This window comes from Heteronotia binoei, chromosome 8, assembly GCF_032191835.1.
Source record: "Heteronotia binoei isolate CCM8104 ecotype False Entrance Well chromosome 8, APGP_CSIRO_Hbin_v1, whole genome shotgun sequence".
Taxonomy (NCBI): Eukaryota; Metazoa; Chordata; class Lepidosauria; order Squamata; family Gekkonidae; genus Heteronotia; species Heteronotia binoei.
The window spans coordinates 70,019,679-70,045,831 of NC_083230.1; the positions used below are offsets into that span (position 1 = coordinate 70,019,679).

Consider the following 26,153-nt stretch of genomic DNA (forward strand, 5'->3'; position numbering starts at 1 on the left):
ATGGTCACTGTTCCTAACCAATGCTATCAAGTTTGCATCTCTCATCAGTTCTTAAGCACTACTTAGGACCGAGTCACGCATCGTCTCCCACCTGGTAGGTACTGTGTACTTTTGTAAATCGCTGTAATGTCACCCCTCCATACATCTATGCTTGTATGCTCCTTTAACTGTTTGTCTGCATATATGCAGGTTTGTTTCTCTTAATCTTAAACCTAGATAAGGTTGAGATACGGAGTCTATATCCTTTCATGATCTTCCACCTTCAGTTCCAAACCAACTGATCTGTCATGCACTTCAAAGAACATGTGAAATGGTGCTTCCAAACATGATTGCAAGAAGTCCCCCTTTGCTCAGTTTGAGAAACTAACAGTACAGTACCAAAAAGATGAACCCTTCTAAGTCCTTTCAAGTCAACACTTCAGGATTGCACAGTGAGTATACAATGTCTCCATATATAATCAAGAGTTTTGTGAAGGGAAATGAATTAAGGTTAAAACGCTTGAGGCTCTTTAGCTTGGAGAAAAGTCGACTGCAGGGTGACATGATAGAGGTTTACAAGATTATGAATGGGATAGAGAAGGTAGAGAAAGAAGTGCTTTTCTCCCTTTTTCACAATACAAGAACACATGGGCATTCAATGAAATTGCTGGGTTAAAATGGATAAAAGGAAGTACTTCACCCAAAGGGTGATTAACATGTGGAATTCACTGCCACAGGAGGTGGTGGTGGCTACAAGCATAGAAAGCTTCAAGAGTGGATTGGCTAAACATATGGAGCAGAGGTCCATCAGTGGCTATGCCACAGCGTATTGTTTGAACTCTCTGTCTGGGGCAGTGATGCTCAGTATTCTTGATGTTGGGGGGGGCAAAGTGGAAGGACTTCTAGCCCCACTTGTGAACCTCCTGATGGCACTTGAGTTTTTGGGGGGCTTTTTGGCCACTGTGTGACACAGAGTGTTGGACTAGATGGGCCATTGGCCTGATCCAACATGGCTTCTCTTATGTTCTTAAGGGAAAGAAAACCCACCCCTTGACCAAAGAAGTCCATCGATTATAAGATATAGCATATGAACTAGAGCTGTGTCCGAAGAGTGCTAGAGCTGACACCGGAGTGATCACCAGAGTTATACTACTTTTACCACATCTATTGTTCTTAGTGAGACTGAGATTAGGAGGACCCAGGGGGCAGCTAGACAGGAAGTTGGTGCTGGCAGCTCTGGCAGTAGAGGTTACTTCAGACAAGTTTAGGTGCTATTGGGAAGAGATGGACATTGGCATCCCCCCTCAGCCTACAGCAAGGGCTAAGAAGGATGGGCAGGGAGGCATGACCCGAAGGACCTGGATTAGGGTAGTGCTGGAAATTTTGGGAAGGGCAGGAACTGATGTAACTTTCTGGCTTTGAGTCAGGATGCTACTCTGTAACACAGTCTGCTGTTTTCACATGGATTGTTTGTGGAATGGGCCATGGAAAAACAGGCAACTCTCAGCATGCTACACTCATTGGCAATTACAGAGACTGTTAGTAAAAACTATTTTTATTTAACACCAATTTTCAAAACATCTTCCAAACAGAAAGAAAGCAACTCAAAAGAATGTGCTGTCAAAAATTATCTTCTGGATTCTTTTTGTCTACAGTAGGGGTGGCCGAACTGTGGCTCGGGAGCCCCATGTGGCTCTTTCACACTTATTGTGTGGGTCTCAAAGCCCCCACTGCCCCATCAGCCAGCTTGAAGAAGGCATTTCTCTCTTTAAATAACTTCTCCAAGTCAAGTCAACTGGCAGCTTGGAGCTTTCAAGTTAAAGTTGCTTTCTTTCCATCTCTCCCTCCCCATCTGTTTGCCTGCCTGCCTTCCAGCTCTCAAACATCTGACATTCATGTCTTGTGGCTCTCAAACATCTGAGATTTATTCTATATGGCTCTTACATTAAGTAAATTTGGCCACCTCTGGCCTACAGTTCAAGAGATCACATTAATCATTATAGATACCAAGAATCCATTAACACAGGATTTTGTGGGTGGGGTATGCTCTCCCCTAGTGTTCATGCCAGATTTCTTTTAGCTTAAAATATCAAGTTGATTGACTCTATACAAAATTCAGCGCGCTCAATAAATGAGTATCATTTGACACAAGCCCATATAAATGCTATGTTGACAGTATGCCAACAATCAAAATCCCAGCAAATGGTTTTATTTTAAGACATTCAATTAAGCAAAAACAATTTAAATACACAATCTCATGATTTAATGATACTGGAGGATCAGAAAGGGAGACCAGAAGTGCAATCCTAAATACTATTATACCCTTCTAAGCAAACTGAAGTCAATGGATTCAGAGTGCTCTATAATGCTGTTTGGGATCACACTGTTTGATTTTGTACAGGAAGATTACTTCCTTTCCTTCCCCAGATAAATAATCCAACTGCTTTAAACTGTGAAGTTCATTTATTTTGAAGCACTAAATATCTCATCTTAAAAGTGTGTGGGGGGAAAAACAAATATTTCTGCTGAATGCCAAAACTAGCAAGGACAAATTACAACACAAATAGTTAGAAACTACTTTGTTTTTAGTGGACAGGACAATGATAGCTTTACTCAGAGAAGACTGGCAGCAACATGCTCACAGCCTATCTAAAACTTTTGCCCTGTTTCTAGTAGACAGTCCCATGGAGTAAATGCTGAGCTAATGTTGCTTGCAGGCACAATCTGTTCACTTGTATAAGAATTCAGTGCAGCCCTGAGTATAGTTTTTTTCCAGGTTACATGATTTTTTTTTTGTCAGAGTCTTCTATGTATTAAAAAGTGTATGTTCACTAGCATACATTTTTTTAAAAATGTTTCACACAAAAAGCCATGGTCAGATACGTTCACCAAGTCTGCACACTGGGGAATAAATGTATGTTCATTCTTCATGTATAATTGCCTACATACAATGTACATGCTTATTCCCGTGTGGAAGTAATATACAGTTTATTTTAAAAACATTATATGTAAACCATTTTGAGTTTTGTTTCTAATATACAGGGTTCCCACTGACCAGTGTTCCCTCTAAACTGTGTGCAGCTGTTCATTAACACCAGAAGCCCTACTCAGCAGCAATCCAGAACCATGGAGGGTTTTGCATTGCTCATTGCCCGTTTTAAGATTACAGCAGTTGCTCAGGATGCAAACTGCTTTGCTCGGTGCAGGGGGGGGAGGATCAGAAAGTGCATAGCCACACCTAACCAACATGTATTATATACATTTTTCTTAGAAGCAAGTTATTTATGAAACCACCTTTCTCACTTGGACTCAAGGCACAGAGTGAAGCAAAACAATTGGCGGATGGAACATTCAATAAACATTGCAGTAGGATTCGGGTTGTAGAACTAACTAGAAGTCTGACAATGGAACTGAAGCAAAGCGTAAGTATTAACATGACACATTAAATGATGCAAAATTCTATGGTAGGGTCTATGTTTCAACAAGCTATACACAGTACCGCAAGCTATACCACAGCCCCTAGTAATTTTTCTAAATTATTTCTAAAGTTATTTTAGAATTGATTTTCTGCTAATATCACTTGCTCCAAGTCTTCTCTTTGAACCCATTTTACTGTGAAACTTCCACATTACCTATTCCATTTATGAGAGATGAGTCACAGTACACTCAAGATAATCCAAGAATGACTGCCTAGATTGCTTTTTGCTTTCACTATGCTTATATTTACTTTTTACTTCTGAACTTTAACATCAAACTGCATTTTTGGCCTTGCACAATTTCAATTCTGTCAGAGGAACTGAAAGTCTAAGTCACTGGCTTTGAAATGGAGTGTAAGCAAATAGTACAAAACAGATATTGCAAAAGAACCAGCATTTAAAAATTACAATAAGAAGCCCTGCTGAGAGGGGCATTCATTTTGAAGTAGTTTGTAACAAATACAGGTAAGTCTGTATGATAGATCTTGTGAAGGGACCCCCCCATACCTCTAGCTCTAGTTTCTGGTAAAAACCAATTCTTTCTCCAAGTATTGTAGTACAATTGTCATGGTTGCCTTAGCATGGGAAAGGCTGCCATACTTGTAGCCCTGGCAGTGACTGGACAGTATCTGTGCATTGGTGGAAGGCATGTCACCAATCTCACCTTTGTCTTCCTGTGCCACTGTCAAAGTTGACAGGTAAGTGGACCATTATCCAAAATCCTCTCCTTTTCTACTTTCTGCCCAGCACTGCACACCTCCATTTTTTAAAAGAGCGGTTATATCCTACCATGAGAAGGCTCCATCATCTAGCAGCAAGGCTAACCCTGTCTCCTTTCATAATGGAGGCAGCGAGGATTCCAAAACAGTCATACTCCACATATTTGTAAGTGCTGTAATTCATACTATCCCTTCAGGTCTCTCTAGTAATTTATGTTCCTGCATGAGAGACCTGGAGGCATCATTAAGCCACCCTTCAACATTCCAAAATGCCCCCTAAAGCTTCTAAAATACTACCTGAAGAGTGATGTTGTGCTAGCCACTTTTGCTTAGTTTTTACCACCTCTGTTTAGAGATCATGTTCAAGTCTTCCTACAAGCACCCTAAACATCTTTACCTCTAACTCTGTGCAGCAGGGCCAAGTGCCACAGTTTTTAAAGTCCAACCAGCACACAGGCAGAGGTGCCAGCTCCATCCCAGCCAGGTGCCGGAATTCCCAGCGGCTGTTTTGCTGGCCAGGCAAGTTGAAACTTGACACTTGACACATCACAGAGGCACGCACGGGAGCAGGGTTTGGATGCTACGTGAAAAATGCCTCTGGAAACACCCTCAAGACAGGAAACAGTAACGCGCTTTCCTAGAAACGAAGCCTTTGCAAGCACCCATCGCAGAGGTGTCAGGTCGGGGGGGGGACCATTATTAGGGGGGCAAATGGAAACCTGACACTTCACACATCACAGAGCCCTGATTTTGCAGCCCTGAATTTTGCCTGATTAGGGTATCACCGAGGTGCAGTCCCGGATGCCGCCGAGAAGGACAGAGAAGCTGGACGCGGGGAGGAAGGAACAGCTGCGGATTACCCGAGTCTTGAAGCGCCGGTGCCTCTCTGGGTCCGAATATGTCCTGTCTACAGCGAGGGCCGTATCACTGCCAGGCATGATTGTTACTTTCTTCCCTTCGCTCTCCGCCACGGAGCGCGGATCGCACGCCAGCTAGCCCCACCAGGCAGAAGAGACGCGCGCCTCGGTGTTGCTCACACTTGCTGTAAGGAGCCAGAGAGACTCAACTGGCGTGCTCGAAGGCGGGCACGCCCACCAGAGGCGGCGGAGCACAACAAACGCCCTTAACCCTTCCGCAGTCTGGCAGCTCCGCTTCCTGAAAAGCGCCCAGAAGGAAGCGCGTCCAGACAGGGAAAGGAGAAATCTGCGCTTGGCGGGCCAGGGAGAGAGGTCTTTCCGACGACTTTTTCCCGAATGCAAACGGGAGGGAGGTGGTTTCCATGCCACAGTCTAAGCCTAACACACACACACTCTCTAAATCTAACACACACTTCCCCCTAGCACCGCCTTTCCAATAGGCTCTGAGGAATCCCCCCCCCCCCCCAAAAAAAGGCGATGGTCACTGTGGAGTCTGAGAAGTGGAAGCGGCTCGTCTAACGCAAGAAGTCAAAGGAAATAATCCAAAACACGTGACAGGAAACCGAAATAACCCTCACCTAAGATAGCAGCAGGCATTTTTATCGGCACTTCTTTTTGAAACTTGGATGATCCTTTACCATTGCCAGCCCTCTTCAGAATCTGTGGTCAAATGTCAGGACGGGATCCGACTGGCCATTAAGGCTGCCTGAGGCAGTCTGGGTGCTCACCAGCTATTTGTAGCACTGCTCACTGTATCCCATTTCATCCTCTGACAAAAGCTTGCACCCTGAATTTTTTTTTTTAAAAATGTTGGTCTTAAAGGTACTGTTGGATTCCAGCTTGTTCTATTACTTGAGAACAGTGATCGTGCTGCTATCAAATCCAACATACATGAAGGGAAGATTTGCCCAGGAAATCTAACATGTCACATTTAACGAGATGACAGCTAGCAGTAGAAACTTACTCCTGACAGGGTGGAGGTGCTAGTGGTGGGCAGGAGGACTGACCCAGGTATAGGTGTATGCGTTCTGGCTGGGGTTGCATTCCCCTTAAATGACTAGGTTCAGAGCTTGAGGGTACTGCTTGGATTAGCATGTGGCATCTATGGCCAGGAGCCCCTTTCACCTGCTAGGTGTCACCTTTTCTGCATAAAAAACAGCCTTAAAAGCTGCATTAAAAACAGCATAAAAAGCAGTGCATATGCACTGCTAACATCTAGATTAGAACAACGCACTGTGTTTGCGAATGCTCTTTAAGGTTGTCTGGAAGCTACAACTGGTGCAAATTACAGCAGAAATGCTGACTGGAATGGGCTGTAGAGGACTTACCACTCCAGTTTTGTTCCATCTATACTGATTTTCGGTTTGATTCCAGACCTTATTTAAGGTGTTAGTATATGGAACAACGGATTGGTTTAGAATAGGAAAAGGAGTTCAACAAGGATGTATATCGTTACCCTGCTTATTTAATTTATATGCAGAGTACATCATGCAGAATGCCAGCCTGGATGAAGCACAAACCGGAATTAAGATTGCCGGGAAAAACATCAACAACCTCAGATATACAGATGACACCACTCTATTGGCAGAAAGTGAGGAGGACCTAAAGAACCTCTTGTTGAGGGTGAAAGAGGAGACCACAAAAGGAGACTTGAAACTCAACATCAAAAAAACTAAGTTCATGGCATCCGGCCCATCACTCCTTGGCAAATAGAAGGAGAAGACATGGAAGTAGTGACAGACTTCACATTTTGGGATCCAAGATCACTGCAGATGGTGACTGTAACCATGAAATTAAAAGACATTTGCTCCTTGGGAGGACAGCTATGGCAAACCTAGGCAGTATAATAAAAAGTAGGGACATCACCCTGCCAACAAAAGTCCGTATAGTCAAAGCGATGGTATTCCCAACAGTAATGTATGGCTGTGAGAGTTGGATCATAAGGAAGGCCGAGCACAGAAGAATAGATGCTTTTGAGCTGTGGTGCTGGAGAAGAATCTTGAGAGTCCCTTGGACTGCAAGAAGATCAAAACAGTCAGTCCTAAGGGGAATCAACCCAGACTGTTTCCTGAAAGGTCAGACGCTGAAACTGAAGCTCAAATACTTTGGTCACCAAATGAGAAGGGAGCACTCACTGAAGAAGATCCTGATGCTGGAAAAGACAGAAGGCAAAAGAAGAGATGGCTGGACAGCGTTACTGATGCAACTAATATGAATTTGAGCAGACTTCAGAGGATGGTGGAAAACAGGAGGCCTGGCGTGACTTGGTCCACAGGGTCGCAAAGAGTTGGACTCAACTGTGCGACTGAACAACAGCAACACTGACCTTTAAAATTGTATATGGTTTGGAGTCAGCCTTAAGGACCATGACCACCTACTCCCATTTCCATGTACTCAAGCATTTCAGGCATCTCCAGATACCCTGCTTTAAGTTCTCTCCATCATCTGAGGCTAGATAGGTGGCAACATGAGAAAAAGCCTTCTCAGTTGTGGTACAGTTATGGAATTGCCTCCCTGAAGATATTCACTTGTCCCTTTCTGTCATTCTTTTCTGCTAGTCTGTAAAGAGTTTTTTGTTTCATTTGGCAGTACCTCTCTGACTCCCCTTGCCTGTGTATGTTTTCAGTTATTATTGACAGACCCATTAGCCTATCACAGGGATACTGGTATAAAGAATCATTACAGGTAGAAGCATTAAGTATATGGAAGAGTAAGCCTTGTCAATAAAAATAAGTATGGCTTCGCAAAGGTAATCCTGTTTTACCAGTCTTACAGTGCCAGAACCATTCAATGAAACTTATTACTTGTAAAGTCAAGATGAATGAAACAAAATACTTCTTTATTTAATGCTTAATTACAGGTCAAGATCACAGATGTGATAATTTTAAAAAAGAAACTGACAATCATATGGGATATGCCACATACAATTCTTTTTAAAGGGGGGGACAGTGGCCCCATCACCACTATGAAAGTCATTAGCTACATATAATTAGGCTTAAGTTTCTTCAAGGTTAAAACAAAAATTTGTTTTCTGGATTCATCCTACAGTGGTATTTTTAGTTCACCAAAAATATAGTTCATGAACAACATATGCCTAAGGTGACAGATGAGCTTATATACTTTGTAAAAGAAAACCATTCATCACACTGATCAATATAAATCCCTAATTTTATTTTATTTTCCCCTTTTCTTCCATGAAGTACTGGAAGATAATACAAGGTGGATTTTCTGCTTTTCTCAAAAATTGCTGGACTGTGTGTTTCAATTAGTGTACATGAAATTGAAAAGTACTGTGCTAGGTAGAAATCATGCAAGAATTTCTGCCCTCCTGCATCCACTTTTTCTGCTTCTGTTCTTAAAGAATCTATATATGCATCACATATATCATTCAAATCCTTATACATATCAAACAAGGCAGCATAAGGTAACATCAGTTGAAAAGCAATTTTAAAAAGCTTGGTTGATTCATTGCTTCACTACCAAAATTTATAAAGGTTTAAGCGGTACAATTTTGCATTGCAGGCTAATGGACTCAAGGAAATCTACTAAACACTGAAAAGGGGTCTAAAATATCAAGTGGTACAAAAAGAAGTTGGCTTCTAATTCCCTAATATGCCTTTACAATCTGTTTATAAAATGTTTATTTGTGCCAGAGCATTAAGGCCAGTCCTAGATGTCAGCCTGGTTCTCCCCCCACCCCCATCATGCTGCCTCCTTACCCAAGGAGGTGAACTGACCAGACAGCAAGCCTTCTATGGTTGCTAAGCAACCTCATCCTGCTAACTAGGGGTGAAAGGGTACCAGAATGGTAGTTTACCCAGCTCCAAGAGAGTATCAGTTCAACTGAATTAGGTATTTCTGAGGTGACAGGACTGAGCACATCAATTTTTATTCAGTATGTTTGACATAGGAATTGGTGCATTTTTACAGGACCAATAAAATGCATTTTGCTAGTTCACCACAGATATTAATATCTATTTAGCACCAACAATCTGGCTCACTGTGCTGAGGATGAAAAGGACATAATGCCTGCTTAGAAGGGTTCCAGCTACAAGGACTGATGAGATGAGAGACTAGAGACTGAAAGTAAATAGTGATTAATGGGATAATCAACAGTGAGTTATTGTGAGACTAGTGTGCTTCAGAAAAAGGGTTTGTTAAAAGATATGAATCTAATTCAGAGACTTGGAGAATGAAAGAGAAGCAGTGTGAAGACCTGAGAATTTGTGGAATTTGGCAAGAGAAAGTAGAAGAGGGTCTAGGACACCAACACAAAGGGAGGTCTAGCAACAAAGCATAATAATAATAAAATGGCACATGATATATACATATATATATATATATTTATATCCTTGCCTTATTTCCTTAGACTGAGCTGAAGTGATTTAAAATTAAGACCTAGGAGCTTATGTAGAATGCCTCAAGGGGCCACTTTTAAAGATCTCATGAGACATCATAGTTTATTTTTCAAATCCAGCCTTCCTCCAAGGAATTCAGGATGGCATAGATCAGGGATGTCAAACTCATTTGTTATGAGGACCAGATCAGACATAAATGGGACTCTGTGGGGTCAAGCCATGTGTATCATAAAATGTAATGCCAGGTAGTGGAGATATAAACTTTAGAAAAGATACAGAGAAACACAATTAACATTATTTTTTACTTAAAATACAAACATGCTTAAAACTCTTGCATTGTTTTGTTTAAAATGGAAAGGTGGAAGAATAGTGGGATTTGGCAATGCAGTTTTAAAAATAAAACATCAAGAAAAAGCACAAGGATCACAGCAGAAACTGAAAATATAAACCAAAAATATAAAATACCCTGAGCTTAGGAAAACATGAAATGGCTGGGCATTGCAAGCTTCTCCTCTTGCCCCCAGATCTATTCAGATTAGCAATGGCTCTTCAGTGTAGTATCCCCATTAGGGTGTGCATTCCCAGGTTAGAGTACTCACTAGGCACCAGTTCTAAGGTCCATTTAGCAGAGACATGCTGGCTCAAAGCATCAACCCTTTATTTGCATAGTAACACAGCTCCACCAAGGAACAGCTTCTAAGTGGCCATATAAATGCAGAAAAGTGAAACTGAGTTCCACTCCATTAAAATGCATTGTAGCATAGACAAATCTGCAAGGAAAACACTGACTAGATTTTCCATTAAGGTCTCTGTACCCAGATAGACTTTCCATTTAGGTTTCTGTGCCCAAATAGACTACTCCCAGAGTAGACTATCTGGGCACAGCAACCTCAATGGAAAGTCCATTTTGCATTTTCTTTTCAGCTTTGCAAGCCCAGAATTGCTTCCTGTTTCAGCCTGCAAAGACAAGGAAGAAGGAGCTGGGAACTCTGGCAGCCTCAGAGCTTCAAAGAGTGAGGGAGAGAAGGGGAGACGGGGGAGAAAAGAGCCCCATGGGCCTGATTAAAGCCCTTGGTGGGCCACTTCTTGCCTGTGGGATGGACATTTGACACCCCTGCCATAGATTATTCCCTCCTCCACTGGACTCACAACAATCCTGAAATTAGATTAGGTTTCTCCTAGTTTTCCAAATCACAGCCATAACAGGGCAAAATTGTTTAGCAACAGCATTCTGAATGGGTTAAAGGAACAGCAGAAAGGGTGATTTTTGATACAGCTAAAATATTAACATATTTCCCTCCCCCCTACCACCCGTGAATTTGAGCAGACTACGGAGAATGGTGGAAGACAGGAGGGCCTGGCGTGACTTGGTCCATGGGGTTGCAAAGAGTTGGACTTGACTGTGCGACTGAACAACAACAACACCCAGTGCAGTGATAAAACGGCCAAAATCTACTCACAGCTACATTAATGCAAACTTCTAAACCAGATTCAGGTATCTGAAGATGGCACTGACGTATGGAAATTCAGATTTATAAGCAACAGTAATTTTCTTTAACCTTGATATATGCATGCTGGCTGCTGGACTTAGACAGAATTGTAAATCTTGATTTAATATTTGTAGATCATGTAATGTTTTTAAAGTTTGTAAAAACTGTAGATCTTGATGTAATGTTTGTAGATTATGTAACTTTTAAAGTTTTAATCTCTATTGTTATGGTTTTATGTAGATTATGTAATTGTAGATCGTGTAATATTTTTAAAGTTTTAATCTTATTACTGCTATGGTTTTATGTTGTAACCTGCCCTGAGCCTGTTCACAGGGAAGGCAGGATAGAAATTAAATAACAACTATTACTATTATTATTATTTAGCCAAATTCACTGTAATGGTCTCTGAATATTACTTGAAAATAGACACGTACAATCTAAGTTACCGTGTGCCTCAAGCAGTAAGCAGAACTAAGCAAGGTGCTTGACACAAATTTGTTTTCAAGCTGCAAACAACAGCACTCATGAGGTATGCTTTATCAGTGCACCTGCAAATGCCCAAAGGATATAGTTCTGGTCTTCAAATATTCCCATAATTGTGTTGTTTACTAATCATGGTGTGCATGTGAAACACCACAGCCAAAGACTAACTGTATAGCATAAAACATTAAATAAGCTACTGGAAACCATGGTTAGTATGATAGTCAAATAAATGAATCAATTTTTTTCCTAAGTTTACTGAGAACGTGTTTTCCAGCAAATATATTTTGAGTAGCTTACTGCTATATAATTGACAATGGACACACACATAGCACATATATACTTCAGCCTGTCATAAAGGGGAGATGAAGAGATAAAGCTGTGCCAGAAACATGTTACAAATACTTCCCAGCCAGTATCTAGTTTTCTTTATACATGGAATTTTAATATGGAGGAACATACAAACATTCATTTAGATATAAAACAGAGGAAGTACTACTTCACACAGTAGGCGATGTGGTGATGGCTACTGGCTTATATGGGTTTAAAAAGAGGTTGGATAGACAGCTCTAAGCTTAGTTGGAAAGGATGTGGAATAATAGGTTGTTACCTGGTTGTAATGTGACAGAATGCATCCATACTGGCTAAAAGTCAAGAAAATTACTGGTTGTACAATAGCACCAGATTCAGTTTTGTTACTAAATAATTTTGATACTGAAGCTATTCCCATGATATTCCTGGAATTATTTTTTATACCAGTCAGGTGGGGAAATCCCAAGAGCCTCACACTCAAGCAGTAGTATTACAAAACATGGTAAAATCTCATTGTGGTTGAAGATAGTTTGTAGCCTATCACAGGCCACACATTTTCACAGTAGATAGATCATTTTTCTGAACTTTGTAGAAAATGCTAAAAGTCAGATCTGTAAACATTCCAGGGAAGATAAGTCTATTCCAATCTATTAACAGATCACTAATTACTTTTAATGTTTTCAGCCCATTTATTGATATGCCACAAATGTTCTTATGTTTCACATTTTAATTCTACTGCTATATTGTTATTTGTAAGTTTTGTTTTGTTAATATGTTTCCTCTTTATAATTTAAGTGAAAAATTAGTAAAAAAAAATTTTAAAAATGAGGTTGCACAAATTTATAAATGACGGATCTGTTACTAGCTGAACAGAGTCCAGTGGCAACTTTAAGACCAATGAAGTTTTGTTCAAGGTATAAGGTTTTATGTGCATTCACATCTTCACACAGGGCTTTTTTGGTAGAAAAATTCCAGCAGAAACTAATTTGCATATTAAGCCACACACTCTGATGCCACCATTATTTCACACAGAGCTTTTCTGTAGAAAATGCCCAGCAGGAACTCATTTGCACGTTAGTCCACACCCCCTGATGCTGAGCCAGTCGGAACTGCGTTCCTGTGCATTCCAGCTCAAAAAAAGCCCTGCCTTTACAGATACAATGAAATAGAACTTAGCAGTCCATACATATAGATAGAGGGTGAGCAGTAAATTAGCAAAACAGCATAATGAAGATGTTTTACAGATTCAAGGACTAAACAGGAATACCATTTGTTACCATTTGTTTAGGTTTAATTCTGGGCAAAACACAGTGAAGGAAATAAATATGTCAAAATTGGAGACTAACGGGCAGATGCATCCTTAACTGTGGAATGGTGAGAGTAATTAACTGAAACCCTGCCATTATGCTGCATCCATCTTCTCTCAACCATGGAGATGCCCATACAGCATCTTCTTCTTTGAAGTGGGGCAATTGGCTGCATAGAGTTTTCATTTACCTCATATGTCTTTTAGGTCATAGATCTGTTTCCTGTGCAGATACCACTGCCAAATAATTCTTAAGCAATGCAAAACATAGTATCACAAGTCATGAATTCTACTACAGATGATATTTATGTAATGCTTATGCCATCTTTCAATACATACAACTACAGTCATGAAGCAATAGTTCAGAAATATAGGCAAAGGTAACGTAGAAATACATACAGTTCAGGTGTATCTAATTCTAAGGTCAAATCAGCATGTGCATGTGAAGGAGTGGGGAATCAAACCTGGTTCTCCCAGGTAAGAGTCCATACACTTAACCACTACACACCAAACTGCCTCTCTTTTAGCAGTTATATTGTATACTGCAAGCAACACATGTTTTTATGTAAATTTGTAAAAAAAAATTGTTTGCATACAAAAGAGACAATATAAATGGGCAACTTAAGACCACAGAGAATCCTGTGCACAATAAACCTTTGCGACAAATAATTTGCTAGGTTCTTGATATGGTTGCAAATCAAAATGATTTGACGTGATTCAAGTCTCTTTCACTTCACCAGTTTGAAAATTACCTGGGTTTTGCTTTAGGTTTTGGTCATGATCTGCAAAATGGGGACACCAGTGCTTCTCTCAATTCATAGCTGTGATGGACTGAAAGTTTCCCTGGGTGAGTGTAAAAAAGCTCACTCTGATCTCCATGAATATGAATGTTTTGAGTGGAAGGAGGCTAGCTGAGGGGGGGAATCTCTTCGCAGAGTTCAGCTGGAGATCAATTGAGGAAGGAGCTAAGAGCAGTCTGTCAGCTCAGTTCCTTGAGACAGAACTGGTTTGGTAGTTTCTGTCTGAGAGTTTTATTTGTGAGAAAGGGCAAAGCAAAGGGTCTTTCTGGGGGGAAACTGAGTTGTGGCACACTGGTGTGGAGAGCCAGTTTGGTGTAGTGGTTAAGTGTGTGGACTCTTATCTGGGAGAACTGGGTTTGATTTCCCACTCCTCCACTTGCACCTGCTAGCATGGCCTTGGGTCAGCCATAGCTCTGGCAGAGGTTGTCCTTAAAAGGGCAGCTGCTGTGAGAGCCCTCTTCAGCCCCACCCACCTCACAGGGTGTCTGTTGTGGGGGAGGAAGGTAAAGGAGATTGTGAGCCGCTCTGAGACTCTTCGAAGTGGAGGGCGGGATATAAATCCAATATCATCTTCTTCTTCTTCTTCTTCTTCTTCTTCTTCTTCTTCTTCTTCTTCTTCTTCTTCTTCTTCTTCTTCTTCTTCTTCTATCCAGGGCTTTTTTAAAAGCAGGAACGCACAGGAATGCAGTTCTTGCTGGGTTTGTATCAGGGGGTGTGGCCTGATATGCAAATGAGTTCCTGCTGGGATTTCTCTACAAAAAGGCCCTATGTGAAACAATGGTGATGTCAGGGGGTGTGGACTAATATGCAAATGAGTTCCTGCTGAACTTTTTTCCTTTTTCAAAAAAAGCTCTGACTGTATCACTAGAGCAGGGGAAAACTTTGAGGCTTGGCTGAGGAGTCCTGTCAGTGCTAAAGGATAGACTCCTGGTTCAAACAAAGAACATAAACACACTGGAAGAGAGGCTAGAGTTCTTGTGGCTGTGAAGGAATCCCAGAAGTTAGACAGGGATACTAGCTGTGTGGGACTGAACACAGGGAATTGAGGTGCTGGTGTGATAGCACTCAAGGCTGTCAGTTTCTAGGTATTACTCAACGTCTGGAGTGTACATGTGTGCTAGTGGAGCGTGTCTGTGTGGGGATAATTCTGTCACAAGTTCAGACAGTCCTCTGAGGGAATGACAAAGAGGGTGTGGATTTTTATATATTTTAGGAAGCCTAAACCAACTTTAAAATCTTTCTCTACCTAAGAATGTTTTCTAGAGTTAAGGAAACACTGTTTGTTTATTGTTTATTTTATATTACTTCAGCCTGTCAATATCTCTAGTGTTCAGAGATCATCTATTATTTGAATTTCTACCTGCCAACTGATTAATAACCAACCAGTAATTATTTTCCTCCCTTCTTTTCCTTCTGTATTTAATAAACATAATATTTGGTTTTGAATTTTAAAACGCTTTGGTGCTTCATTATTTATGACAAGATTTTATTCTGTGTCTGAGGTACTGGGTAAAGGTGACAAAAAATTTAAAGTGGTCCCTTTTACCACGCGGACCCTGACTGTCCCTCACAATAACTTATGACTATTAAGTGCTCAATCTATAGCTAAATATTATTAGATCCATTTTTGTTATTGACAGAGGAAGCAGTTCAGACCTTATCTGTCCAATCTCAAAACAGCAAATGTGCAGGAAATCACTGTCTGTGCTTTCTTCATTTCCCAGTACTTGATGAACTAGAGGCATTAAGGTATCAAAGTAACCATCCAAATGATATTTGGCCTGTCATGGAATAACAATCATCAGCAGAAACCATCAGTGCCAGCTCTAAATCTGCCGGCAAATGAGCAACAACTGTGTGACACAGGACATGTTGTCTTTCACAAGAACATAACCAATGAACACGCCATGTTTTTGTCATCCTTCCATAATCACCCCAAATGAAATATTCCAGCTGTTCAGGCACAGGCTGCTGCTTCTTTATACAGCCACCATGAAAATACACCATTTTGATACAATGACAAACCCTTGCTAGGTAGTTAAGATGGCATAAAATTCTGCATGAAAACCAGTCTTTTAAGATAGTGTTGCCAATATGGCTGTTTTATTTTTGTTTATCAGGTTTTTAAAATAAATCTTGAATCTGTCTCTGAGACAGCCAGGTAAAAATGAAGTAAAGTAAGTAAACAAAGACAGACAGACATCCTGACTTCTATATTTGGGTAATTACTGACAAAACTGTTGCAGTCTCTTCTGTAATCACCAACATTAACTACACATCTCAGACAAGGCTTTGCCCACTGATCTGCAATACATTTAAACAAACATTATGTTCACCCTTCTCAGTTACATATGGAAAGGAAGTTTTCAGGACAGTAAAAGAATCATATTTCTTTCCCTGCCATGCAGGCTGGCCATAGCTTTGACTCTTATGCTTTACCATAGGGGAAAAAACCATGCCACAGTGGTAGAGCACTTGCTTTGCATGCAGAAACTCCCAGGTTCAGTCCCTAGAATCTCCTGTTAAGAGATGTCTCTCAAACCTGGAAAACTACTACCAAAGTTGGCTATGCTGAGCTCAACTAGCTTGGTATAAGGCAGCACCATATGTCTGTACCTAATTGCTTTGTTAATACAGTTACTGGTCAGGGAATTTTCACATATGCAATAAATATTGCTCACTTTGTAAATGGCATATTGAAGAGGGCTATTCTAAGCAAGATGGAATTGTAAAGCTAAAATCACCTGAAATTGTTCAGTACTCTGCCTAGAAGAAACAGTATCGGTCATTATTAACAAACTTAATTTTTCAGCCACAGTTCGAAACAAAACTACCATAGAGTAGTGTGGATATAAAAACTACTAATAAACTGAATCCAAAGTGATACTGAGCTACCCACTATGCCCTTAGTTTATCCAGATAACGTTTTGTAAAGCCAGAATTTCATCCAATTCATTTGGAACACCCTCATAGAATTGTTATATGCAGGGCTTTTTTGTGGAAAAAGCCCAGCAGGAACTCATTAGTCTGCGAGGCCACACCTCTGACATCATCAAAATTTGCATATTAGGCAACATCTCTGACATCACCATCATTTGCATACTAGGCCACACCTCTGACATCACCAAAAGTGCCATAATGTCTTTTTTGAGGTGTGGTAACAATGCTGGTCATCACACTTCAAAAAAGATATTCTAGCATTGGAAAAAGTCCAGAAATATATAGCCATATACATATACAAAGCCATAAATACATAGACATTCCAGAAAAAAAATCAAATTCCAACACACTCCTCGATCACGAGCCAGCATGGTGTAGTGCTTAAAGAAAGAAAGAGAAATAAATAAAATAGTGAAAAAGTTTGACTGACAGAGAGAGGGGGGAAGGAAGGAAGGAAGGAAGGAAGGAAGGAAGGAAGGAAGGAAGGAAGGAAGGAAGGAAGGAAGGAAGGAAGGAAGGAAGGAGGGAGGGAGGGAGGGAGGGAGGGAGGGAGTGGGAAAAGGCAAACATGGAAAAAGAAATATTGTCAGAAAAACTGACAGAAATAAAGAGTGGGGGAGTGGAAAATAAAGCAAATAGACAGAGAAAAAGAAAGACTGACAGAAAGAAAAAAATGAATGAAAGGGGGATAAAGTTGGAAAGAAAGAAAGAAAAAGAGAGGGAGGGGGAAATAAGGCAAACAGGGAAAATGAAAGAAAGAAAGAAAGAAAGAAAGAAAGAAAGAAAGAAAGAAAGAAAGAAAGAAAGAAAGAAAGAAAGAAAGAAAGAAAGAAAGAAAGAAAGAAAGAAAGTGAGTGAGTGAGTCGGGAGTGGAAAATAAAGCAGACAGATAAGAAGAAAGACTGACAGAAAGAAAAAATGAATGAATGAATGAAAGGGGGGGGAGAGAGAAAGAAACTGACAAAAAGAAATAATGAATGAATGAAAGGGGGAGACAGTTGGAAACAGAGAAAAAAAGAAAGGAAAAGAAAGGAAATAGGAAGAAAGGAAAAAGGAGGGAAGGATTGAAAGAAAGGATGAAAGAAAGAAAGGAAAAAGAAAGGAAAAGAAAGAAAGACACTGAAAGAAAGCAACTCACCTATAAAACTGTTGACTCCCAAGAAGCCTGGGCTCTGCAGCTTGACCCCCAAGCCCCGCCAGCCAGCTGGACGTTGGGAGGCCCTGCGTAAGTGCGGCTGGCCTCCCTGAACCCCGCCAGACAGTGGGATGTCCGGAGGCCCTGCACAAGCCCAGCTGGCCTCCCTGAGCCCTGCCCAACAGCAGGGAAAGCTGCCCAGGCTGAGCCGGAACGCCATCCGACCATGTTGGAATGCTGTCCGGGCCAGCTGGAACGGTGTTCCGGTGCGTTCCAGCTCAAAAAAAGCCCTGGTTATATGTATTTCAGGGCTTTTTTTGAGCAGAAATGCACATGAACACAATTCTGGCTGGCTTGGCATCAGGGGGTGTGGCCTAATATACAAATGAGTTCCTGCTGGGTTTTTCCACAAAAAGCTCTGTATGTCTTGTACAGATTGTAAATCTCAGTAAATAAAATCCTGTTAACACACACATCTTATTTACATTTCTAAATACTTGTCAGATTCCATTTTCAGTGAAATGAATGGACAATTAGCAAATAAATGTTTTTACACAGTTCAGTGAGACAAACTATAATCATTACAAAAAACTATTCATTTATATTACTAGGTGTAACAATTTATTTATTTTGGTATATTTCTACTTTGCCCATTCCCTGTAGGGCTCAGGGCAGAGTACAACATATGATAAAACAATAAAATACAATAAAAACATTTTATATACAGACAACTCAACAGCACTCAGAAAACTTAACTTTAACTGCCTTAAATGTAACTGCTTTAAATTTAACTAAGTATAGATATTACAAGACTATTTATTACGAGACTATTGCACAGAAGGTCCAGATTTGAGGGAACACCAGGGGGCACCTGCCCTGGGCTTCGCATGGGGGGGCGCCAAATTGGGCTCCCACGGAGGGTGGGGGGAGCAACAAAGGCTCTACCAATCAATGGGCCCTTGAGAGTCCTCCCCTCCTTCCTTCCTCCCTGCTTTTCTCCTTCCTAGGTCTATGCACAGACTCGGGAAGGAGAAAGCAGGGGTGTAGCAGCAGTGTACGCTGTTGTCAGAGCCGAGGACAGAGCACATACTGCCATGCCACACCCAACCCCTTTCTCCTTCCAGGTCTGTGCACAGACCTGAAAAGGAGAAAGCAGGGACATTGCAGGAGCGTATGCTCCATCCTTGGAGCTGAGGACGGATCAAATGCTACTGCACCCCACTCCCACCCCTTTATCCTTCCCAGGTCTGTACACAGACCTGGGAAAGAGAAAGCAAGGGCATCGCAGCAGTGTGTGCTCTGTCCTTGAAGCCAAGGATGAAGCAAATGCCACTGTGCCACACTGCCCCCCCAGCCCCTTCTCCTTTCAGGGTCTGTGCACAGACCCAGGAAGGAGAAAAGGGGTGGATGCCTGTGGAGGGGGAAGAAGCCAGTTTGGTGTAGTGGTTAAGTGTGCGGACTATTATCTAGGAGAACCGGGTTTGATTCCCCACTCCTCCACTTGCACCTGCTGGAATGGCCTTGGGTCAGCCATAGCTCTGGCAGAGGTTGTCCTTGAAAGGGCAGCTGCTGTGAGAGCCCTCTCCAGCCCCACCCACCTCACAGGGTGTCTGTTGTGGGGGAGGAAGGTAAAGGAGATTGTGAGCCGCTCTGAGACTCTTCGGAGTGGAGGGCGGGATATAAATCCAATATCTTCTTCTTCTTCTTCTTCTTTGCCCATGGGGAGGCAGGGGGCACCCCCTCAGCATTTTTTGAGTAGTGACAATTTTTAGTTTTGCCCCCACTCAAAAAATAGGTAGATCAGGCCCTGTTGCAGTTATATTAAATAAGTTCACTGCCTCACCACATATTTACATAATGCAGTTTGTAAACAATTAGACTACTGTGAGCAGGATCCTACCCATAGAACAAGGTTTTCCCTGTTTGTACCCCAAAAAGACATCTTTCTTTAAAGGGACCGGGATATAATGCAGGAGCTGTAGCTGGAAGGGAAATCCATTGAAATTAGGAAAACTTTGCCCTTTGCCCTTTGCACACCCCAAGGTCATCTGACTCATCCAATTCAAACGAGTAAAGGTGTCAAACAAGGCTGTATATTAGCCCCGCAACTTTTTAATTTGTATATTAATAGCATTGTAGGGTATTTCACCGACCCCGGTTTGCATCCCCCTAAGATTGGGAAGATTGCTGTGCCCATCTTGATGTATGCAGACGACGTGTTACTACTGTCAAGAACCCAAGTTGGTTTGCGTAGGTCGCTCAGAATGCTTTCTCTCTTTTGTCTGGACACTGATCTAGTCGTTAACAGGGACAAGTCTAAAATTATAGTCTTCACTAAAAGATTCAGAGAAATGATTTGGCGTTTCAATGATGAAAAACTGAAACAAGTTAAAACATACAAATATCTGGGGGTTGTTTTTCATCATACAGGATCTTACCAAGGGCACATTGACAACGTACACTGTAACGCCCAACGCACGGCGCTTGCTCTGCAGGAGTTTTACACTTCCAAGGGCGCTTATAACGCCTTAGCGGCGATTAAGGTTTACAATGCTAAGGTCATACCCCAATTAATGTACGGAGCTGAGATTTTCTTGTATAATAAAATAACTAAATTGGAGATGGTTCAATCGAAGTTTGTACGATGTATCCTACAGGTGCCAAAATATGCCTCATCTATTGCAAATAGGCTGGAAACGGGGCTTCCAAGCCTCTCCACAGTAATGTGGAATAGAGGTTTGAGTCTCCTTCTAAGGGTGCTGGCGAATCCGGATGATATAGTACATCAAATCTTCTATGACTCATTTGTTAGTAATTGGTTGAGGAAATTAAATTCCAAACTAGAGGAATGTGATCTGAATATTGATTCCCTAGCCCTCATGTTCAAGAACGGGGCAAAAGTAATTATCAGAGACCGATTACTGGAATTGGAGTTAAAACAATCTCTGGCCAAAGTTGGGGGGACGTATATCCCAACCTTTTTTACAAGTGATCTTAAATGTGCCAGGTATCTAGAAAAGATACAGCCAATTAAGATCAGGCGGATGCTGTCCTTGGCACGCCTGAACATTCTTGACACAGCAGTACTGAGGGGCCGTTTCCACAAGATCCCGTTAGAAGACAGGATCTGTCCGTGCGGCCTGGAGGAGGTCGATACGGTTCCCCATCTCATTCTGAACTGTCTTTTCCATACAGAGGCAAGGTACAGACTTCTGCGGAACCATCTAATGCTCGCTAAATCCTTAAATCAGGCCCAAGTCATTTACTTCCTCTTAGGGGATGGGAGTGATCAACTTTCTCTGGATCTTGCTAAGTTTCTATATGTTACCGACCTTGACAGGAAGAAATTTAATGCTGTTTGTATTTGAAAGAAGATGCCCTTAGTTAAGTGTTGCCTACGTCAGATAATTTTATTACTATTTTGATGGTTGTACATAGTTTTATATTGTTATGTTATATTTTAGCTTGGTGTTGCGTTGTACTGTTATTGATGAGTTGTGTTGTTGTTGTTGATTGGCCTAGAGCCGCAATAAACTGACTGACTGACTGACTGCCCTTTTATTAGCAGAAGTGCATTCCATGTACACAAAAGATTTTTATCAATATACATTAGTTACAATGCCCCATTATTCAGATATATCAGATAAAACATTTGCCTTTTGTTAAATGTATGCATAACGCACCTTTTATAAGCTACTCTCACTGAAAATCTTGCTTTAAAATTATAGAAGCAAAATTCTGTAACTATGTGATCTAAGCAGGTTAACAGGATATTAATGATGCATTAAATTCTCTTGTGTAATAGTCCATTTAAAAGGAGTAATCAGATTGGGTTTTTTGCTGCATGGTCTGACTTCTAAGTACTTAGATTTCTTCAAGAGTAAATGCATTATGGGAGTCTGTTTATATCTCATGTCACAAAAGCTATGATTGGGTGTTCACTATATTTAATGTGTGTCAAGTTTCCAATCATGGCTGATTTCCTTGCCCATTCATTAAAAAAAATAATGGAAAACAGTAGTCAGCACAAGGCTCTGTACCTTGTGTTTAAATGAACAGAGGCCATCTTCTATAATGAGCCACTGATTCTCACAGGTGCAAAGTCCCAGTCCCATTTTTCAATTAGTGAATTAGGGCTAGAGGCTGCTCTATACTGTACTTGTATATGTATGAAGAAACTGCTCTAATGCTATGTTTTTGCAATTTGTTTCTTAATTTTCAACAGAACCTACTGATTTCCCATGAGAAGCCTGATTCCTACAGCATTAATGAATTGCAGAATTGTGGAGAAGCCCGACACAGCCTATTTTCTATTACACTCAAATAATTCAGAAGTAATCTACTTACCTATCTCAGTTAGAAAACATTATTAAAAAGCAAGTATTCCATGTTTGTTAATATTTACTGTATACAATGTTGCCTCTCTGTCATGTCTACATGAATACCTTTAAAATGCTTACACGTATTTTAACATGTACTGAAATTTGCGATGGAAATATACTGGATTTAGGGTTGCCAGGTCCAACTCTGTCTGGGGAGTTTGGGGGTGGACCAAGAGCAGGATGTGGAAAGCACAACTGAATTCTGAAGGGAGTTCTGGCCATCATATTTAAAGGGACTGTGCTCCTTCTAAATGCCTTCCCATTATTGGAAATAACGGAGGATGGGGGCACCTTCTTTGGGGGCTTCTAGGATTAGACCTCCTGGTCCAATCTTTTTGAAACTTGGGGAGGGGGTGTTAAAGGCATCAGGTACTATGCTAAAAATTTGGTGTCTCTACCTCAAAAATACACACACACAGAGCCTCCAATGCCCACAGATCAATTCTCCATTATACCCTATGGGGACTGGTATAACATATAACTAAGTGCCCAGCAGACATTCAACCCTCCCCCATACTTTCTGATAACCCTGAAGGGGGAAATGACTTCCAAACCAGGGGATTCCCTGCCCCCAATTGAGGATTGGCAACCCTAACTGGATTTCTATTTACTACAATGCTTGCTTTTTATCAGCTCAAAACTGGTAGATCCACTGCTGGAATAATAATACTTCTTCTATACAAAAACATTTATTTCTTTGTATCTCAGAACACCCAACAAACCCAGTATTCTACAGGGTTTAATTCAGTCTTATTATCTTTATATGCTTTAAAAATTGACCTATTAAAAGTCAGGTTAAAACAGATAAAAGGATGTACTTCTTCACCCAAAGGGTGATTAACATTATAATAAGACACTGGGAACCCAGTAGCATCAAACAACAGGAGCATGTGCTATGCATAATACTCCCAAAATGAGCAGTCACCAGGTTTTCTGAACAAAATCAGTGCATATATTTACTATGGCTATATAGCCTTGATATGCATGAACGAAACCCCCTAAAAATCCAGTGGTCCATTTGAAGTTGTACATGTTGCTCCTGTTCATACAGCAGTGACCACATATACCAGGAGAGGCATGGGCAGTGTATACTCCCATAATATCCGGTATGCATTATTGTAACATCTGAAAAAACCATAGTAATTTTCCTAACTAAACTGAGTCTTGGTTCTTGATAAAGCATTGTTCAGACAAAAAACAGAAATCACATCATCAGCTTTTTTTATAATTAAAAAAATACAACCATATCTTAAAATTGACTACAACAATATCCCCTGAAATAAGCTGATGTTTCTACCTTCTGTTAAGATTGTCTATTGATCTTTTATGTTTCAGGAGTACACAGCTGAGAATAAAATTCTGGTTCAAATTCTCACTACGTCATAATGATCACTGGCTGAGTTTTTGGTCAAGTCATTCTCTCTCATCCTAACCTACCTCACAAGGTTACTGTGAGGCTATAACAAAAAGTTGTGACAAAAAGAGAATAGTGTACTCTTCCTTGAGCTCCTTGGAGGAAAGGCAGAATACAAATTTAAAAGCTAGAAATCTATTATACAATACTTTGTCTGGATTCAGGATCCATGGCTTAACCTGATTTAGAAATGTTGACCAGGCCTATATAGCTAAATATATAGCCTTGACCTGGCCTATGGCTACACTGTAAGAAAATGAATCATAGTTTCATTCCTAGAAAAAAACTTCTGGTGATAAAGTATTGCAGTTATGTACTCAGGAAACCCCCCAAAAGATTCACATGTAACTTTTTATCCACACAAGCATTTCTTGAACAATGAGGTCATCCTGCTAATGATTGTAGAGTGCAAATGAGGTTTCAGTAGGAAAACTGCAAAGCAACTCCACTGAAAAATCAATATGCATATATTTGATAATTGGTATGGCATCAATATCATGCACACACGTAAGACTTCTAGGGCCTTTTTTGTAGAAAAAGCCCGAGAGGAACTCTTTTGTATATTAGGCCACATCCCTTGATGCCAACCCGGCCGGAACTGCATTCCTGTGTGTTCCTGCTCAAACCCCCCCCCCCCCGAAGACGTCTGTAACTGCACAAAGGATTACACTGGATCAGTAATATTTTGCAGAGCATATTTCTCTATAGAGGACAGATAGCAATGATTGGTGTTTGCCCTATTTTCATTTTAGAAAAAAAATATCCAGTCTTTTTGATATACAGTTGACAGGTCCAACTCAGTAACTAGCTGGAGAATTTGGGGGAGGGGGAGCCAGGAGATTCCTATTCCTTAAAATAAAGAAAAATACAGCAGTGCAGTGCAGTTTCAGCCTAACCAGTGCAGTACAGTCTTCATTTCCTTGTTCCCCAGCAGCAAATTTCCACTAAATGAAAGTGAACATGCACAAAGCAGCCAAAATAAACACAGTTAGCAAGCAATCACGTTTGTAATCTCGCTGGGGCAATTTACTATGTTGCTGAATATAACCATCTGCTGTATTTCATGATGGCTGTTGGGGGGGTTTTCCCCCACTGGCCAGCTGGCTGCTGGCGGGGAGGAGCCTGAAAAACCAGGGGATCCCCCACCTGGACCTGTGAACTGGCAAGCCTATTTTGATTACTAGAAGAACAGAATTTGACCTAGAAAGACCTACCATATTTTTCGGGCCATAAGACGCACTTCCCCCCCCCCAAAAAAAAGTGGGGGGGAAAGTGTGTGCGTCTTATGGAGCGAAGGGACGATAGGACATACCTTCCTCCGGGGGGGCGATCCACTGCTTCCGCCTCCGATCCCGGCGCTTCCCCCGTGCCTGCCTGCCTGGCTCCAGCTCTGCTTCCAGCAAGTGCTGGGATCGCTCCAAGCTGCCCCCACAACAAACCCAGCGCTTCGCAAGCGCCGGCTGCGGAGGGGGCAGCGTGCTTCCTCCGTGCCTGTCTGCCTGGCTCCAGCTCTGACGCTTACAGCAAGCACCAGGATTGCTCCCTCCGCCCTCCGATCCCGGCGCTTGCTTTAAGCATCAGAGCTGGAGCCAGGCAGACAGGCACGGAGGAAGCATGCCGCCCCCTCCGCAGCCGGCGCTCGCGAAGCGCTGGGTTTACGGAGGGGGCGGGTGCTTCCTCCGTGCCTGTCTGCCTGGCTCCAGCTCTGATGCTTGAAGCAAGCGCCGGGATCGGAGGCCGGAGGGAGCGATCCTGGCGCTTGCTGTAAGCGTCAGAGCTGGAGCCAGGCAGACAGGCACGGAGGAAGCACGCTGCCCCCTCCGCAGCCAGCGCTCGCGAAGTGCTGGGTTTGCGGTGGGGGCAGCGTGGAGCGATCCCAGCACTTGCTGGAAGCAGAGCTGGAGCCAGGCAGGCAGGCGCGGGGGAAGCGCTGGGATCGGAGGTGGAGGCAGTGGATTGCCCCCCAGGAGGAAGGTGCGTCCTATGGTCCGGAGCGTCTTATGGACCGAAAAATACGGTAGCTTTAAATGCACCTCTTGACTGAACAGAAGACACCTCACTGCCTGTGTATGTGCTCATGCAGTAGAAAGAAATGAGAATAAGTATAAACACTTTGAAGAGTTTAAGGTACTATACACATGGTACACTATAGCAAAAACTGAAATGAGAAAATTCAAATGAAATTATGAAACAAAGCTAAGCATCCTATATATATAAAACCCCAAGCATATTGGCACTTTTCAGCTCTCCCATGTGCTGTGGTGTGCACTCCATCACCCACTGGGCTATCAGCCACCACTCAAGTTCCACTGTGTTCTATTGGTTGAGTCCACTCCTCTCTCCTGCCTGCTGTTGCCTACCAACTCTCTGTGGCATTCAGAAGATAAAGTAAGTGGCAGCAGGGAAACAGCAAAGAGACAGGGAACAAAGGTGATAATGCAACTA

The 26,153-nt window shown here is 41.7% G+C and overlaps 1 protein-coding gene across 2 annotated transcripts in view; it reads right to left on the bottom strand.

Annotated features, from left to right (window-relative positions):
- TMCC3 (transmembrane and coiled-coil domain family 3) overlaps positions 1-26,153 on the bottom strand; it is a 227,773-nt gene that overhangs the window by 80,006 nt on the left and 121,614 nt on the right. Inside the window, exon 1 of one of the 2 annotated variants that reach the window (XM_060245192.1) lies at positions 5,035-5,261. The exons of the other annotated variant lie outside the window; for it this stretch is intronic. Within the exon in view, the coding sequence (XP_060101175.1) occupies positions 5,035-5,112 (78 nt within the window). The 5' untranslated portion in view covers positions 5,113-5,261. Of the gene's footprint in view, positions 1-5,034; positions 5,262-26,153 lie in introns of those variants that run through there. 2 annotated transcript variants of the gene reach the window in all.